The following is a 19,352-nucleotide window of genomic DNA, read 5'->3' on the forward strand; positions in this document are numbered from 1 at the left end:
GCTCCAGCGCCCCCCCGCGACCCCAAAAAGGGAATAAGCGGTAGAAAATGGATGGATGGATGATTGATTGATTGATACTTAAATTTGTGGTATCATCCAAAACTAATGTAAAGTATCAAACAACAGAAGAAAAAGTGATTATTACATTTTAACAGAAGTGATAAATAGATAAATGACACAATATGTTACTGCATATGTCAGCAGACTAATTAGGAGTCTTTGTTTGCTAACTTAATACTAAAAGACAAGTTGTCTTGTATGTTCACTATTTTATGTAAGGATAAACTTGCAATAAGAAACATATGTTTAACGTACCGTCAGATTTTTTGTTAAAATAAAGCCAATAATGCAATTTTTGTGGTCCCCTTTATTGAGCATAGTACCAAAAAGTATCGAAATACATTTTGGTACCGGTACAACACTATACTCCAAAGGTAACAATTTTGTGAATGTCAAATGTGCAGAAAACCCCTTAAAAAGTAAGGTGTAATGTTTTTAGATTGTACTAATTTAAGAATTGTGACAATGATTTAGCCCTTTATTATTACCCAGTATATGACATATAGATTCTGCAGGATTTTAAAATTCATAGCAGTTGTTTTCATACTGCAGCACTGCACTACTGTACAACTTAGCAGCACAGTAAAGTACAGTAGTTAAACGATCCTGGCTATTTCCGTGTGCCCCCCATGCGCAGATGCCCCTGCAGGGCCTGCAGAGAAGCGCAAAGGAGCGCCACCTGGACGTCCCGGTGCAGACTCCCGCAGTAAGGAGCATGCTAGCACGCTGACTGACTTACCCCTTGCTCCAGGAGAGCCCGCAGTGTTATGATCATTGTGCCGACTGGAGCTCCGAACCGTCCGCCCGAGCCGCTTCGTCCTTCCCTGGGCGCCGAGTGGCGCACACCTCCAGGAGGAAGGAGCCGTCAGATGGATTAGTTGAATCGGCGTGGCTGATCTCTCGCCTCCGGCTATTGGACGCTCCTGACTTGACGCTGTCAAGCCGCGGGGATGATCCAATTATGTGTTTAGCGGCGAGGTGCTAAGAATAGAGCAAATTACAGCAAAGGGGGGGCTAAAAAAAAAAAAAAAGTTTCTCAAATGAACGATGCCAACCTGCAGATCCACGCCGAAGACGAGGTGCTCTTCCCGGGGAGACGTCGAAGCAGCGATGCCATGATCGGGAGGATGACTTTGGATCCTTGGTGGGAGCACTGAAGACGGAGCACAACGACGGACGGGATTGGGTTACACATGTGACCAGGTGAGACATCATATCTCCATCTTTATCATCACACACACTTCCAGGATGACGAGACTATTCGGGCCCGTATAGTGTACGTTGTACTGGGGGTGCAATGTGAGGACACCCACATCCTGTTTGTCCCTATTTCCTAAACAGCAACATCTCGGCTTGGTCTGGCCGCTGTTATGTGCTTGCAAGGTGGATTAATAATGTCAATAAGAGCGTACAGTTGTTGGCTGGCCACATATCAATACGTCAGACTGTAAGCATCGTCAATAAGACGATAAGGCTTCTAAAAAGTGCGGGAAAATGCTACACATAATCAAAGACAGGTGACCATTTTGTGACCCCATTGTCAAAAAATATAAAAACATTCTACTTTGTTTCATTTTAGTGCACTTTTGATGTAAGGATAATAAAACATAACAAAACAATGTACATTATTATACCAACCAAGTGTTTTTTGGGGGGTCGTTTGTGTTCAGAGGGTTGGTCTCAAACTGGATTAGAAGTTATTTAACGAACAGGAAACAATACGTGAAGCTAGGCGAACACACGTCTACAACGCTAAATATATCCTGTGGTGTACCTCAGGGATCAATACTAGGACCAAAATTGTTCAATCTCTTATAAATGACATTTGTAAAGTTACAAAAGGCTTAAAGTTAGTATTATTTGCGGATGATACAACAGCGTTTTGTTCAGGAGAGAACACACAGAAGCTAATGCACATAATAACAGAAGAAATGAACAAATTAAAAAGACGTACTATCTTTGAATCTCAGCAAAACTAAAATAATGCTATTTGGTAAATGTAGAAGGGAAAGTCCATCCATCCATTTTCTACCGCTTATTCCCTTTGGGGTCGCGGGGGGCGCTGGAGCCTATCTCAGCTACAATCGGGCGGAAGGCGGGGTACACCCTGGACAAGTCGCCACCTCATCGCAGGGCCTAGAAGGGAAAGTCAAACACAAATACAAATAGACGGAATAGAAATTGAAAGAGTAAAGGTATAATGTTTTATGATAAATTGAACTGGAAATCTTATGTAAAAAATAGACAACATAAAGTAGAAAGAAACATGTCAATAATGAATAAACAAAACATGTTCTAGACCAGTGGTTCTTAACCTTGTTGGAGGTACCGAACCCCACCAGTTTCATATGCGCATTCACTGAACCCTTCTTTAGTGAAAAATAAAATTATGTTTTTTTTTTCAAATTCAAGACAAAGTTATATGTTTTTGGTAACACTTTAGTATGGGGAACATATTCTAAGTAACAAAGACTTAATTTGGAGTTTTTTGGACACTCGGGGAACATATTCTAAGTAACAAAGACTTAATTTAGAGTTATTTGGTTAGAGGGTTAGGGTTATAATAAGGCCATGCCGAATAAGGCATTAATTAGTACTTAATAATGACTAGTTAAGAGCCAATATGTTACTATTTTGCTTGTTAATAAGCAAATAATTAATGGTGAATATGTTCCCCATACTAAAGTGTTACCATGTTTTTTTACTGCTGCACAAAATGAACCGTGCACGAACATCACCTTGTTCAAAGAACAAAACCAACACAGTGCATAAACTCACAACAAATTACACACCTGCAAATCAGTGTGACTTCTGCTGTTGCCGTATCCGCAATACACCGATAGGGAGAAGTTTTTATTTACACGATGAGTCGGGTGTACCGCTGAACCCCTGAGCCTGACTCACTGAACCCCTAGGGTTCGATCGAACCCAGGTTAAGAACCACTGTTCTAGACCAAAAATCACTCCGCTCCACTCCACTCCACTGCTCGCTAGTGTTACCATATCTGAGTTATTGTGTAGAAATAACTACAGAAGTACATTTCATTCATTAACTGTGTTACAAAAAAGATCAGTTAGAATAATACATCATGTTGGATATAGAGAACATACAAACCCTTTATTTATTTAATCAAAAATACAGAAATTCCACAACATAGTGAATTTGCAAACAGCTAAAATTATACACAAAGTAAATTATAACCTGCTACCAAAGAATGTACAACAATTCTTCTCAACTAGAGAGGAGAAATATAACCTTAGAGGAAAATCGAATATAAAACATTTGTACGCACGTACAACACTTAGAACCTTTAGCATATCAGTATGTGAAATTAAAATATGGAATGGATTAAGTAAAGAAGTTAAACAATGTACTGATATGATCCAGTTTAAGAGGTTGTTCAAAATAATAGTGCTTACAAAGTACAAAGAATAATAATTATGAGAAACACTTTCAATCTTATTGAAAATAAGATATTCTTCATCTCAGTATGTTTATCATGAAAAACTGCTGTATTAATCATTCACGGACATCATTGTGCTACAAAAAGAAGTCAGTAAATGAACGTATGTATTTGTAAACGCTCTGAAGTGGGAAAGGGGTAGGATTGAATAAGCATGGCTTCTTCCTACTCCTTTTCGCACATGGTGTAAAGTGAAATGATATGAAATTGTGTGATGTGTTATACTGTAAGTGTGTTCATGTTCGAAATAAACTAAAGAAAGAAAGAAAAAGACGATACGGCTTCTAAAAAGTGCGGGAAAATGCTACAAATAATCTTGGACGTAAAAGACACTTGACCATTTTGTGACCCCTGTGTCAAAAATATATAAAAACATTCTACGTTGTTTCATTTTAGTGCACTTTTGATATAAGGATAATATAACATAACAAAGCAATGTAAATGATTATACCGACCAAGTGTTTTTTTTTTGTGTTGTTTGTGTTTACAGCCAAGGCCTTGTGTCATGAGCTGTGGATAAGTTCAGTTCAAGTAAGCATTTAATCAGGACTAAAGTAATCTGGTTGCTAGGATATTGATGAGGAGTACACCCAGCAGGCACAAGGCATTAAAACAACGTTGAGAACTTGTTGTTGATTTAAATATTCCTTTTTTTTTCATTTTGATTTTAAAAGAGAACCGAATCATCGGCAATTGTGGAATGTCTATTTGAACTTGCCATGACAGTTCTGGTTTTATTATTAACCAGTGTTTGGTGCTGAGTTAGTGTCAGCGCCTTTACCTCCCTTTTTTGTCCACTTCTTCTGCCTTGAGCATTCCCAGCAGGCCCAAGATGTTAAAACAACGTTGAAAACTTGTTGAATTCTGTCCTGACGTTGAGCAACTCAAATATAACGTTGCGCTTTTGACAACGTTTAATCAATGTTGGGTTCTGACGTTGATTTGACCATTGAATTTTGGTCATTTCCCAACCGATACGCTACAACAAAAATACAACATTGAAACAACATGCTTTTTGACAACGTTTAATCAATGTTGGGTTCTGACGTTTATTTGACCGTTGAATTTTGGTCATTTCCCAACCAATATTCTACAACAAAAATACAACATTGAAACAACATGCTTTTTGACGATATTTAATCAATGTTGGGTTCTGACGTTGATTTGACCATTGAATTTTGGTCATTTCCCAACCAATATTCTACAACACAAATGCAACGTTGAAACAACATGCTTTTTGACAACGTTTAATCAATGTTGGGTTCTGACGTTGATATGACCATTGAATTGTGGTAATTTCCCAACCAATATTCTACAACACAAATACAACGTTGAAACAACATGCTTTTTGACGATATTTAATCAATGTTGGGTTCTGACGTTGATTTGACCATTGAATTGTGGTAATTTCCCAACCAATATTCTACAACACAAATACAACGTTGAAACAACATGCTTTTTGACGACATTCATTTAATGTCAGGTTGTGACGTTGATTTGACAATTGAATTTTGGTCATTTCCCAACCAATATTCTACAACACAAATACAACGTTGAAACAACATGCTTTTTGACGATATTTAATCAATGTTGGGTTCTGACGTTGATTTGACCATTGAATTGTGGTAATTTCCCAACCAATATTCTACAACAAAAATACCACATTGAAACAACATGCTTTTTGACGACTTTTAATCAATGTTGGGTTCTGACGTTGATTTGACCGTTGAATTTTGGTCATTTTCCAACCAATATTCTACCACACAAATACAACGTTGAAACAACATGATGATATTTAATCAATGTTGGGTTCTGACGTTGATTTGACCATTGAATTTTGGTCATTTCCCAACCAATATTCTACAACACAAATGCAACGTTGAAACAACATGCTTTTTGACAACGTTTAATCAATGTTGGGTTCTGATGTTGATTTGACCATTGAATTGTGGTAATTTCCCAACCAATATTCTACAACACAAATACAACGTTGAAACAACATGCTTTTTGACGATATTTAATCAATGTTGGGTTCTGGCGTTGATTTGACCATTGAATTGTGGTCATTTCCCAACCAATATTCTACAACACAAATACAACGTTGAAACAACATGCTTTTTGACGACATTTATTTAATGTCAGGTTGTGACGTTGATTTGACAATTGAATTTTGGTCATTTCCTAACCAATATTCTACAACACAAATACAACGTTGAAACAACATGCTTTTTGACGATATTTAATCAATGTTGGGTTCTGACGTTGATTTGACCATTGAATTGTGGTAATTTCCCAACCAACATTCTACAACAGAAATACAATGTTGAAACAACATGCATTTTGACGTTGCGGGCCAACGGACCATGTGGCGGACCATATAAAATGACTTGGTAGTTTACTTGAAATGATATGGCGGGCAACATAAAAATGATGTGGTGGACCATATAAATTTATGTGGTTAGCCACATTAAATGATATGGCGGTTCACATAAAAAAATGTGGCGGACGACATCAAATGATGTAGCTTACCATATAAAATTATGTGGCGGGCCACTTTAAATGGTATGGCGAGTCACATAGAATATGTGGCGAACTACATAAAGTGAGGTGGTGGGCTTCGTTAATTGAAACGGCGGGCCAGATCTAGTTTTGATTTTGACATACGTGCATTATAATAATGCTCAACCAATCACTGGCCATAATACACAACAGTGCGCTCTGATTGGTTTGGTCTCATCTAGTGGCCAATACAATTCAATACAATAATTTTGATTTATGGGTATATTTTTCTGTTCTTTTAGCCAATTTTATACTTTAAATTGCTCAATTTAGACCAAAAATATGTAGAATTAACTTTGGAAAAACAACAACTGTGATATAGTAGAGTCGCAAACTTTGAAGCGCGACGTGGCGAGGGACGACTGTGCAATAGAAATACAACTTATTTATACTTTAGAGTAGTCAGTGTACAGCTTGCATAGCAGTATAATTTTACTTTTCACTAAAATGACTCAACACACAGCCATTAGTGTCTAAATAACTGGCTAGACAAGTGAGTAACATATGTGTTGTAATGGTGACAGTCAATAGTTGAAGGTAAAGACATGTACAGGGGGAGCTACAGTTCTTTGGGTGAAGACACACATTTCAACATTGTGTGCATGATCCCTAAATCTGGGTCGCACAACATAACGAGGCCAAACACACCTCCAAGATGATTTAGGACCTTACTGTGGAAGCTGAAGGTGAAAGGCATAGTGGCCAAGTACGTCTCCTCCTAAACCCAATTGGACAATTGTGCTGCAGGTGGAGGAGCGCAAGATGTCATAAGATCCACCAGCCCTATCAGTGATGTCATCATGGAGGTGTGCAACCTGGAACCTCAATTCCACGTCCAAGTGTATTGAGGCAGTGCTATATTACAATAGTGCTACAGAAAATATTAAATTTCAAGTTAAGAGATCTACTCACTTGTGTTAGCAGCTGTTTAGACAATGACAGCTGTGTGTTACTGTAAATCATTTTCATTGGATTGTAAATCTACACAAGCTGTACACTGACTACTCTGAAGTATATTCAAGCTTTATATGGTACACTGTAAAACAATTTCATTGAAAATTCACAGCAAATTGCTGGTTAATAATTGCATTGCTTTCGTTCGACTAAATTGTTTTGGGGCCTTAGCTTACCGGAAAACTAAGAACCATGGGGCCGGATTTCTCCTTTCACTATTACGGTACTCTTATTTTGTATATTTTGGAGAACCAGCGTTCTCTACAGTAAAAATTTGCTTTTGGTAGATTTATTTGGTTTGAGTTACAGAAGCACTATACCTTCTGCAATAATGTGTCTCTAACAAGTATTTTGACCTGAACTGAAAAAAGAAGACCTAAGATGGAACTTTGAGGAACACCACTCGTGTACCTAAGGAAGTTGAACAAATTACTTCTGACTGCATCTGAAGTAAACACGCTACAGTAGGCTCAGGCAATTATTTTGACTCGGGGGCAAAATTTTGAGAAAAAAATGTGTCTGGGGGCCGGTATATCTATTTTTAGGAACACTAATACAAAACCTCACAATAATGTCTTATTGAAAGCTAAAAACGCAATGACAGACTGCCTTAAAAAACAGAACAGAATTTTAAATTTTTTTACTGAATGAGACACCTAGAATCTACATGAAAATAAAGAATGTGGGATTTACAATATTAACTAGGAACGATAAAACACTGAATATTGACAACATATGAACGTCACACACCCTCTCGATCAACATATTTTACAATCCAGCGAAACGCAACAAAAATGCAACAAACACAGCGAAATATGAACGCGAAGGGTAAAAAAATAAACCCACTCATGATCTGATATATCTGATACATCACTAAGCTTTAGAACTTTGTTGTAAAAATCTCCTTCCGCGTCTGTCCCTAACACCCTCATTTCAGGCTGGCTGCTCTGGAAACACTCTGTGGAAACGCTCCGCACCCACACTGCTTGGTGCCTCATTTGAGCTGCTGTGAAGTAGATTACCATAGTAACTTTTATATCATGCAAAAGCGCAGATTCCAACCATTGAAATACTATGTATAGTTCAAGACTTACAGTAATTTGAAAACATCACTGCACATCATAATGGCAGCTTCAGTTTCCATCCTAAAGATCTAAAAAATTTTATTTGGGAATGTCCGGCGGGCCAGATTGAAAAGCTTAACGGGCCTTACTTAATTTGCCCAGGTCTGTGCTACAGCAACACCTTCGTTACATAAATCACAGTACGAGAAAAAAAAATGTAACTGCCAAGAAGGAGAGGACTTAAAGGGGGGCTTTGAGGAATGCCTCAATTATGTAAATCACAGGTTTGAATCCCAGTGTTCTATGTTTTCTAGCAAGGTTAAAATGTCAATGCAAGGATCTGCTAATGTGGTCCAAGTTCCTCTATGGAGCACTCCAGTGTTTTCAGGAGTTGTCCTTTGAGCCGCCAGTTGATCTGCCCAGGATTTACTGTTAAAGGTCTTCACAGCAATTAATCGCAGAGCTGTGATTTTGCAGTTATTTACAATAAAATTACAGCTATATGCTGTAACCATTGTAATTGTATAGGTAATTACCATAAAGCTATATGCTGTAACTTAATACAATAAAGTTACAGTTACTGTATTTTTTGGGCTATAAGGCACACTTAAAATACTTTAATTTTTCTCAGAAATCGACAGTGCGCCTTATAACCTGGTGCACCTAATGTACGGAATAATTCTGGTTGTGCTTACTGACCTCGAAGCAATTTTATTTGGTAAATGGTGAAATTATAAGTGTGACCAGTAGATGGTAGTCACACATAAGAGATACATGTAGACTGCAATATGATGGCAGTGAACAACACCAAAACTTTAAATGTTTCTTTGAAAATAAAGAACATTACACACGGCACTCAAAAATCTGTCAAAATGTTTTAGTATGACTTTGAAGCCGCACCGCTTGATGGATTGTCGGCCCAGAGTAGTCAGAGATACAAGTATTACTATGGTGTGTGTATAAGGACCGCAAAATGGCACCCATTAGCAGACGTATTATCTGGTGTTTTGTTTCGCAATATTATGCAAAAAACAACTTTTCTTACATTCTGCTGATGTGTATTTGAGATCTGCATAAGTCCTGAACATTTGCGCACATCCGCCACTGTAGTCCGTGACGACACCTTAGTCGATAAGCTTCTTCTTTTTCTCTATCTTCTTGTTATGTGACATTCATCCTCCGCTGTTGCCATTTGTAATATAAAGTAGCGTACGGTTCTTACTTATATCTCGCTATGGAAGCGCTAAAACATACCGGTGTAGTGAGTTTACATTATTCACCCCCGGAACTTTAGTTATTGGAGAGTTCCGGTCGGACGGTTTTTCACAGGAGACATTTCTAGCGTTGTTGTTGCACTAGTGAGCCACGGATGAGGAGATGCTGCTCCGTTATTGATTGAAGTAAAGTCTGAATGTCATTAAAACAGTTAGCTCCATCTTTTGACACTTCTTCCACTCCCGTCCTTGCACGCTACACCGCTACAACAAAGATGACAAAGAAAGGACGCTGTCGAAGGTGAGCCACGTAAATAAGACCGCCCACAAGACGGCGCATCCTGAAGCGACTGTCAGAAAGCGGCTTGAAGATGATCTGTAAAACATAATCTATGCAACATTTTGACCAAAGAACCACCATTACATGTTATGTAGACCACAAGGAAGTGTTTTCCATTCAGAAACAATAATAATATGACCACTTTAATGCGCCTTATAATCCGGTGCGCCTTTTGTATGAAAAAAGACCTGAATAGACCCGCTCGTCGGCAGTGCGCCTTATTACCCGGTGCGCCCTATGGTCCAGAAAATACGGTAGATGTTGTAACAACGCAGCTGTTATTTCACGGTTAATTACAGCATTTTAATGCAGAATTACGGCGCAATGCTAACTGAAATGTAAGGGGTGTAGTCACTTGAGAAAAGTAGTGAGTAGGGATGTCCGATAATGGCTTTTTGCCGATATCCGATATTCCGATATTGTCCAACTCTTTAATTACCGATACCGATATCAACCGATACTGATATATACAGTCGTGGAATTAACACATTATTATGCATAATTTGGACAACCAGGTATGGTGAAGATAAGGTCCTTTTTAAAAATGTTAATAAAATAAAATCCATCCATCCATCCATTTTCTACCGCTTATTCCCTTTGGGGTCGCGGGGGGCGCTGGAGCCTATCTCAGCTACAATCGGGCGGAAGGCGGGGTACACCCTGGACAAGTCGCCACCTCATCGCAGTATAAATAAAATAAAATAAAATAAAATAAGATAAATAAATTAAAAACATTTTCTTGAATAAAAAAGAAAGTAAAGCAATATAAAAACAGTTACATAGAAACTAGTAATTAATGAAAATGAGTCAAATTAACTGTTAAAGGTTAGTACTATTAGTGGACCAGCAGCACGCACAACCATGTGTGCTTATGGACAGTATCCCTTGCAGACTGTATTGATATATATTGATATATATTGTAGGAACCAGAATATTAATAACAGAAAGAAACAACCCTTTTGTGTAAATGGTGGAGGGAGGTTTTTTGTGTTGGTGCACTAATTGTAAGTGTATCTTGTGTTTTTTATGTTGATTTAATGAAAAAAAAAAACGATACCGATAATTTCCGATATTACATTTTAAATCATTTATCGGCCGATAATATCGGCAGGCTGATGTTATCGGACATCTCTAGTAGTGAGTAAATAATCTTCTATGCTAAATTGCAAAAAGTAAGAGGTTGCTTTCCAAGGCATGAGACAGCAAGCTAACATGGGATCATGTCACAGCTACACCTTCCTCAGAAACAGCCAGAGGTCAAAAGAAAGCCTATTAGGACTTGGGACAAGCAACCAGCATGTGAAACAAATAGATTAAGACAATCCCGCCGAACATGAGCACAAAGAATAATCCAACACACCTTTGCTGATCATTGTGCATCAGTGTTGCGTTTGTGTGTGTACTTCCAGGTGCATGCTGGGAATGTGTGCAGGATGAGCAGCACATTTGTCACATTAGCAGAAGTACTGGAGGCCCGAGGGGGGCCTCTGCTGGAAGAGGAGGTCTGGTCCCTGCTGCTGGCTACTGCAGAGTGTTTAGTGGATGCCTCCGATAAAAGTAACTCACCATCAAAATGGAGATCTATTATTCATGCACCTGCACACCCTCAAGCGATATCTTCCATCTCCCTGTGAATAAGCCTTGTCTTTCCACGTGTTTTCCCCAGGTCCTAACAATATGTGCAATATCATCAGCCCCTCCTCCTTGCTGCTATCAGCTACTGGTACCTTAGCGTTCAAGAACTGTGGCCTATCGGAGGAGGCGTCGACCTTCACCGCTCCAGAGATGCTGCAGGGCCGCGCCAGCTCCACCAAACCTGCCATAGAGAGGGTCAGTGCATGTGACGTCATCAGAGAACATACATCACATGACCGCCGACATAAATGTCACTTTTTTGTAGTGTTACAACCTTTGCGAGGATATCACAAGTTGCTGCAGTCCTTAGGCAAGGGGTGGACAGATGTGTTAGCACGCCATCTAGTGGATTAGCAAGGAACTTGGCCACATGTTTAACATTGCAAAAAATGGGTGAAGGTTATTTTCTGCTTAAAATGACCCCAAACAGATAGATATCAATGAAAATAATTGACATTTTCATAGATTTTTCATTTTTATTTTTAAAATATACCTGATTTTATAAAATAATTTTGGATACAATTATAAAATGTTATAAAATGTAAATATAAAATGTAGAACAATTTCCCTTGTAGATCATTAAAGTTTGTCTAAGTCTAAGTCTAAAAAATATTCCAAAATGTGAAATATGACAGGATTTACAAAGGGATGGGTTCATTTTGGACACTTTTGTAAAAATGTACAAGTAAGAGAAAATACTTATATATTCATACATCTTAATCTTTGTACTTTTATATATTTACGTAATTAAAACTTACTTCAAATAAAATGTATAAATAAAACCCACAATGTAGGGCAGTGGAGCCATGTAATTTCTAAAAAATAATGTAACAATACAAACATTCAAATATAAGAAAATATATATATTACTGCAGTATTTATTTTATAAATGCAATTATTTACAAAATATATGCTCAAAATAAATGTCCTTAATTGAACAATGTTTCAGTCTAAAACAGTATGAAATAATTATAGTTGCATATTATTTACTAGGAATGTAACGATTCACACACTACATCGATTTATCAATTTATATCCCTAAATTTCATCTACATTGATATGTGCTCTGCAAGTTGGCCTTCCGGAAGATATATATCGATTTAACATTGTTTTAAAAGGTAATCACTCAAATTTATCGATACTAGAAAAGAAAACATTAGTTTTAAGAACACCAGACTTTATATAACATTGTTTTTAGCACTTTTAATGATATAAATACGTTAAACGTTATCAGTCAATTAATAAATAAATGTAATAATAAAAACATTCAAATATAAGAAAATTGTGTTTTACTGCAGTATATATTTTATAAGTTCAATCATAATTATTTACAAGTTATTAAGGTACAATTTATGCCACAGTAATTTTACAAACTCCAGAATTTAGAACTTAAAAAGAAATTGTTTTAATGAGTGCCCAAAAAAGTTTAAAATGACCTTCTGTATATTATTAGTAATCATCACTCAAATTATGACGTGTTTTCTCCTAGCCAATCAGTGATGTGATAATAAAGTTGAAATGAATGTAATGAACAAAGTATTTATATTGTAGTGGTATATACTGTCCAGGACTTATAATAAATATAACAAGGTTTTAAAATATATCTTAAATTACAGTATATGTATTTGTAACAATAAAAAATAATTGCAATTTAATTAAAAAAACAATTTTAGCGTCTATAGAGGTTCAACATGTGAATGTCCCAACGAAATAAACAAAAGTCACTATTAGGCAGTGGAAGCTTGGGATTTCTCATTAAATCAGTTAATCGGTAAAAATGCTAAAGTGATACTTTTAACAAAAAGGTTAAAAATAAATATGACATATTGTATGTATATACAGTACAGGCCAAAAGTTTGGACACACCTTCTCATTCAATGTGTTTTCTTGTAGATTATCACTGAAGGCATCAAAACTATGAATTAACACATGTGGAGTTATGTTCTTAACAAAAAAAAGGTGAAATAACTGAAAGCATGTTTTGTATTCAAGTTTCTTCAAAATAGCCACCCTTTGCTCTGACTACTGCTTTGCACACTCTTGGCATTCTCTCGATGAGCTTCAAGAGGTAGTCACCTGAAATGGTTTTCCAAAAGTCTTGTATGAGTTAGCTCATCGAGAGAATGCCAAGAGTGTGCAAACTGTGTATTTAAGAAGACAATGTTTTAAAAGCTACAGTGAGGTGAAGGAAAGTACAGTACAGTACAGTCATTTTCTGAAGGGTTAAATTTATAATTTGTAAGTTTTTTTCACAGTAATTTAATGAGCGCCCTGTTGTAAATAATTATGTCTCAAATTGTGTAATTCAGCTGAATAAACAGTCTCAATGTACAAAACCTAAAACCAGTTAAGTTGGCACGTTGTGTAAATTGTAATTAAAAACAGAATAAAACGATTTGCAAATCCTTTTCAACTTATATTCACTTGAATAGACTGCAAAGACAAGATATTTAATGTTCGAACCGAGAAATGTAATTTTTTTTTGCAAATAATCATTAACTTAGAATTTAATGGCAGCAACACATTGCGAAAAAGTTGGCACAGGGGCATTTTTACCACTGTGTTACATGGCCTCTCCTTTTAACAACACTCAGTAAACGTTTGGGAACTGAGGAGACCAATTTTTGAAGCTTTTCAGGTGGCATTATTTCCCATTCTTGCTTGATGTACAGCTTAAGTTGTTCAACAGTCCGGGGTCTCCGTAGTGGTATTTTAGGCTTCATATTGAGCCTCACATGGGAGACAGGTCTGGACTACAGGCAGGCCAGTCTTGTTAAAGTTAAAGTATCAATGATTGTCACACACACACACACTAGGTGTGGCGAAATTATTCTCTGCATTTGACCCATCACCCTTGAACACCCCCCGGGTACCCGCACTCTTTTACTATGAAGCCACACTGGCATTGTCTTGCTGAAATAAGCAGGGGCGTCCATGATAATGTTGCTTGGATGGCAACATATGTTGCTCCACAACCTGTATGTACCTTTCAGCATTAATGGTGCCTTCCCAGATGTGTAAGTTTCCCATGCCTTGGGCACTAATACACCCCCATACCAACACAGATGCTGGCTTTTGAACTTTGCGCCGATAAAAATGTTGTAAATAATTGTGTCTCAAATTGTGTAATTCAACTGAATAAACAGTGTCGAAGTATACAGCCTCTATTTAAACTCTCTTTCAAGCAGACCTTATCGTTGTGATATTTTCGGTATGCAAATGAATACAGTAAAATAATATTGTCATCTATGTTGTTGTGCAGATGCTGGTGTATTCACTGGGAATGACTCTCTACTGGTCAGTTGATTTTCACCTACCTCAAAATCAGGTGAGCTCTCTTTATACAAATGCAAAGTCATATTGTGTGTTTAACGTTCCATGCTCTGGGTTCTTTCTCAGCCGGTCCAGTTGAGCGACCATCTAAACGGCCTCCTCCTCAGCATGTGCGAGGACGTGTCCCACCGCAGGCTCAATCTCACCTCCATCCTGGAAGCCTGCGAGTCCCAGCAGAAAGCCTCCAACCTGCCGCCCTCCGCCGACGTCATCAGGCAGCTGGTGGAGGAGGTCTTCAGTGACTCTGTCCGTTGAGACGAGCTCTGTCCATCCCGGCCTTCTGGTGGGTCGCTGAAGGTGGTCTTTTTTTGTTTCTCTCTCTCTTCAGATGGACCATGGCTCTGACAGCGGCGTGCCACTGAGTGGGCGGAGCCAGATGATCAGAGAAAGGCTTCATGGTGAGTGTTCAGTGTAAAGTTGGGTAAGAGCAACTGTTCGTTTGATACCGGAAAAAAAAAGGATCAGAAATTAAAAAGTTTCAGCTCACACAATCATTGATGGCATGTCAGCAAGGCTAACCAATTGTCATCAATCTTAGTTATTTGTAATACCGTAATTAAAGGAATTGTATTATTATGCTATTTGTATATGCCTAAAATTGCTGTGTTTACCCCATTTCCTTTTGGCCCTTGGGGCAAAAAGTTTGGGCACCCCTGCCCCAGGCTACTAAACACTTGCAGCTACACGGCAGCTAAGCAAACAATAGCACACAAGCTAGGCATACGTAATAAGTCTCCTAATTATAGTTGCATATTACTCACCTATACAGAGTCTCCGAGGCAGATGTGGATAAGAGGGAATCCAGTAACAAAGGTGTCCGCATCATTCAACTCACTGCGTCATAACTCATAAACTTAATTTAATGAATTATTGTGGCCACGAGGTGTAGCCAAAAACAAATTATACGACTCCATTTGAAATGTAATCAATTATGTCATAAGGTTTTTCATATCTACCGTATTTTTCGGACTATAAGTCACAGTTTTTTTCATAGTTTGGCCGTAAAATATCAAATAATATTATTTATCTCATTCACGTAAGAGACTAGACGTATACGATTTCATGGGATTTAGCGATTAGGAGTGACAGATTGTTTGGTAAACGTATAGCATGTTCTATATGTTATAGTTATTTGAATGACTCTTACCATAATATGTTACGTTAACATACCAGGCACGTTCTCAGTTGGTTATTTATGCCTCATATAACGTACACTTATTCAGCCTGTTGTTCACTATTCTTTATTTATTTTAAATTGCCTTTCAAATGTCTATTCTTGGTGTTGGGTTTTATCAAATACATTTCCCCCAAAAATGCGACTTATACTCCAGTGCGACTTATATATGTTTTTTTTTCTTCTTTATTATGCATTTTCGGCCGGGGCGACTTATACTCCGGAGCGACTTATACTCCGAAAAATACGGTATATTGTTCTAGTAATTTTAATTTAGTAACATTTTCACTTGATCAAGCCTTTTCTAATATTCCACACCACAAAGTAATAAAAGTGTGTACTATGATTCAGGCTGATATTGTAGCAGGATAATATCGATATCGATACTCAAGGTGCCAATATTGGTATCGTATCGGGACACCCCTATTTAACAAATGTAGTCTTTTGTAAAAGTGTCCAGGTCAACAGGATTATCATCTTAACCTAAAGCAAGTCTGGGATTAGATTCTTGGCAGTAATCTGATGCTGAGCATGCGGATGTTAAATGCTAAACAACAATGCATTCCTTTCATCATAATCATCATCATCATCATCACTATCACTGTCACAGTCTGTCACCTGGTGACAGGAAGAAGAGGACCATTAGCAGACTTCACTGAAGCTTGTTCTGAAAGGAGAAGATACTCCACAGACTCTGACTCCAAGTCGGGTATGTTCAATTAGGGTGCGCTTTGTTTGGATTTGGAAAAATGTTTCTCCTCCAAAAAAAAAAGAGACTGTAAGTGAAATAATCTGTTCCAGGGTCGAACCATCGTAAGACCTCTACTGAGAATTCAGGCAACGCTGTGACATACTGTTATTCAAGTGTAAAAAGAAGTTAACCACGTGTTAATAATTGTAAGGCACTGTAAGCCAGGGAAGGGACTCTCCAGGTCCTTAAACAGTAAAGCGCTCCCGCCTTTACACATTGATAGTCTTTGAAAAGCATTTTTGTGCAGTAGGTCCCTGAAAAACTGCAGCGTGGTCTTGGTCTTTAAAGGATCTTTGCAGGGTTTTTACTCGAAAATAGCTAAGCGCTCTTGTTAGGACTTTTTTATGCCGTCAATCCCTAAAACAGCAGTGTTCTTACCATATAGAGCAGTGTTTTTCAACCTTTTTTGAGCCAAGGCACATTTTTTGCGTTGAAAAAATGCGGAGGCACACCACCAGCAGACATCATTAAAAAACGAAACTCAGTTGACAGTAAAAAGTCGTTGTCACAATTGTTGGATATGACTTTAAAGCATAACCAAGCATGCATCAATATAGCTCTTGTCTCAAAGTAGGTGTACTGTCACCACCTGTCACATCACACCCTGACTTATCTGGAGTTTTTTGCTGTTTTCCTGTGTGTAGTGTTTTAGTTCTTGTTTTGCGCTCCTATTTTAATGGCTTTTTCTCTTTTTTGGTATTTTCCTATAGCAGTTTCATGTCTTCCTTTTGAGCGATGTTTCCCGCATCTACTTTGTTTTAGCAATCAAGAAGATTTTAGTTGTTTTTATCCTTCTTTGTTGGGACATTGTTGATTGTCATGTCATGTTCGGATGTACTTTGTGGACGCCGTCTTTGCTCCACAGTAAGTCTTTGCTGTCGTCCAGCATTCTGTTTTAGTTTACTTTGTAGCCAGTTCAGTTTTAGTTTCGTTCTGTAAAGCCTTCCCTAAGCTTCAATGCCTTTTCTTAGGGGCACTCACCTTTTGTTTAGTTTTGGTTTAAGCATTAGACACCTTTTTACCTGCACGCTGCCTCCCGCTGTTTCTGACATCTACAAAGCAATTAGCTACCTGCTGCCACCTACTGATATGGAAGAGCATTACACGGTTACTCTGCCGAGCTCTAGACAGCACCGACACTCAACAACACATCATTTGCAGACTATAATTACTGGTTTGTAAAAAATATTTTTAACCCAAATAGGTGAAATTAGATAATCTCCCACGGCACACCAGACTGTATCTCACGGCACACTAGTGTTGCGGCACAGTGGTTGAAAAACACTGATATAGAGGATCTTTGACTAGCGTTTTTGCAGTAGGTCTTTAAAAACAGCGGTGTTGTCTTGCTGTATACAGGATCTTTGACTAACATTTTTGCAGTAGATCCTTAAAAACTGGGCAGCACGGTGGTACAAGGGTTAGTGCGGGGATTCTCAAAGTGTGGTACGGTGCGCGCGCTCCATCTAGTGGTACGCCAAAGAAGTCTGTAAATACTGTATGTACTGTATATGGAGTATCATTGTTGACGACGTTTGTGCAGTCTGTGTAATGTTACAGTGGCCAAAAATAATAGAAATACTTGTTAAGCAAAACCCCTGCCTTGTTTTTAATGAATAATTACGCTACTGTATTTTAATGTTGGTCATTACGGTGGTACTTGGGTAGCCAGATGTTTTCTGAGGTGGTACTCGGTGTTAAAAACTGGGCTTTGAAACTGTAAAGTTCCACTGTCTTGACATATAGTATATAGAAGATCTTTGAATAGCGTCTTTGTGGTAACTCCTTAAAAACTGCATAGAGCTCCCAACTTCACACATAAAGGACCTTCGACTTACATTTTTTGCAGGAGGTCCTCAAAAACAGCAGAGCACTCCTGTCATGAAGAGAATCTTTGACATGTGTATTTCCAGTCGGTCCCAAAAAAACAGCTGGGCGCTCCTGTCGTAAAATGTATAGGATCTTTGACTATAGAGTGTTTGCAGGTCTTTGGAAAAAAGAAGAGCACTACTCTCCTATAGAGGATTTTTACTTGCATTTTTTGTTATTGGCTCTTAAAGACCACCTTGCCCCAGTCGTAGAAGATCTCTGACTCACGTTAACATGCTTTGTTTGAACTGTTTATGTGTAATTGTTGTTTTTGTCAAGGCCATTCTAACGACAAGCGCTGCAATTTAGCAAATAAATAAATAGATAAATAAATTATAGATGCTGCTTCGTATAATAATGGTGATAGGAGAATTAAACTCTCTGAAAATGTGTCTCCCAGAGTAAGTTAGTTAAGTAGCCATGCTTTAAATATGTTTTTTCGGGTCTTCCAGGGAGTTTACCTCAAAGATCTTGGAAACACAGACCAAGGAGCTCACCGACACTTCTGTACCAATCGTCTTTGGAGAGGCATGTATTACAGCATATGTAGTACACATTATGTACCCTTTTTGCTGTCTGTTTATGTTGCCCTTACATAAGTTCCACTTTTTCAAACTTGACTGACTTGATCCACCTCGTCTTGCCCCGTTACCTCCAGGCTCCCCCGAGGGGCTCGTCGCAGGGACAGCACCTGCAGTTGGCTAGGTCGCAGCCCCCACCACGACGTGTCTCCGAAGGCGTCGGGCAGGTCTCACAGTCCTTCCATCACTTTCAGTGAGTCCTCCATCAGCCTGAGCCAGAGGAAAGCCAAGGTAAGAACAGATTAGCTTATAAAAGAGACTCATTGGGTAACATGCATGCAAGGAGACATGCTGAAGGACATACATGCACATCTGGTGAAGATATTTTCATCTTTCTCAAGTCATGTGGGAGGT

General features: G+C 38.2%; 3 protein-coding genes across 6 annotated transcripts in view; 2 read left to right on the forward strand and 1 right to left on the reverse strand.

Annotated features, from left to right (window-relative positions):
* mapk8a (mitogen-activated protein kinase 8a) overlaps positions 1–894 on the reverse strand; it is a 69,778-nt gene extending 68,884 nt beyond the window's left edge. For all 4 annotated transcript variants that reach the window (XM_061943733.1, XM_061943671.1, XM_061943926.1 and 1 more), the window contains exon 1: positions 800–894. In XM_061943733.1, coding sequence (XP_061799717.1) covers positions 800–835 — 36 coding nt within the window. In that variant the 5' untranslated portion in view covers positions 836–894. The remainder of the gene's footprint in view (positions 1–799) is intronic.
* Positions 812–19,244, forward strand: LOC140676647 (FERM and PDZ domain-containing protein 2-like). Its single transcript, XM_072915019.1, has 7 exons — positions 812–1,263; positions 11,065–11,212; positions 11,322–11,485; positions 14,553–14,618; positions 14,690–14,869; positions 14,952–15,034; positions 19,076–19,244. Exons 2-7 carry the CDS (start codon positions 11,089–11,091, stop codon positions 19,242–19,244), a joined length of 786 nt encoding a protein of 261 aa, XP_072771120.1. The 5' UTR covers positions 812–1,263; positions 11,065–11,088.
* ptpn20 (protein tyrosine phosphatase non-receptor type 20) overlaps positions 19,100–19,352 on the forward strand; it is a 61,095-nt gene continuing 60,842 nt past the window's right edge. Inside the window, exon 1 of the mRNA XM_072915581.1 lies at positions 19,100–19,229. The gene's annotated coding sequence lies outside the window, so the exon portion shown is untranslated. The remainder of the gene's footprint in view (positions 19,230–19,352) is intronic.

Source organism: Nerophis lumbriciformis, linkage group LG02, assembly GCF_033978685.3.
Source record: "Nerophis lumbriciformis linkage group LG02, RoL_Nlum_v2.1, whole genome shotgun sequence".
Taxonomy (NCBI): Eukaryota; Metazoa; Chordata; class Actinopteri; order Syngnathiformes; family Syngnathidae; genus Nerophis; species Nerophis lumbriciformis.

Excerpts from the sequence above, each read along its gene's own strand:
- LOC140676647 (XM_072915019.1), top strand. The coding sequence starts at position 11,089 with ATGAGCAGCACATTTGTCACATTAGCAGAAGTACTGGAGGCCCGAGGG. Across the intron at positions 11,213-11,321 it reads AGTGGATGCCTCCGATAAAA|GTCCTAACAATATGTGCAAT; the intron begins GTAACTCACCAT and ends TGTTTTCCCCAG. Across the intron at positions 14,619-14,689 it reads TTCACCTACCTCAAAATCAG|CCGGTCCAGTTGAGCGACCA; the intron begins GTGAGCTCTCTT and ends GTTCTTTCTCAG.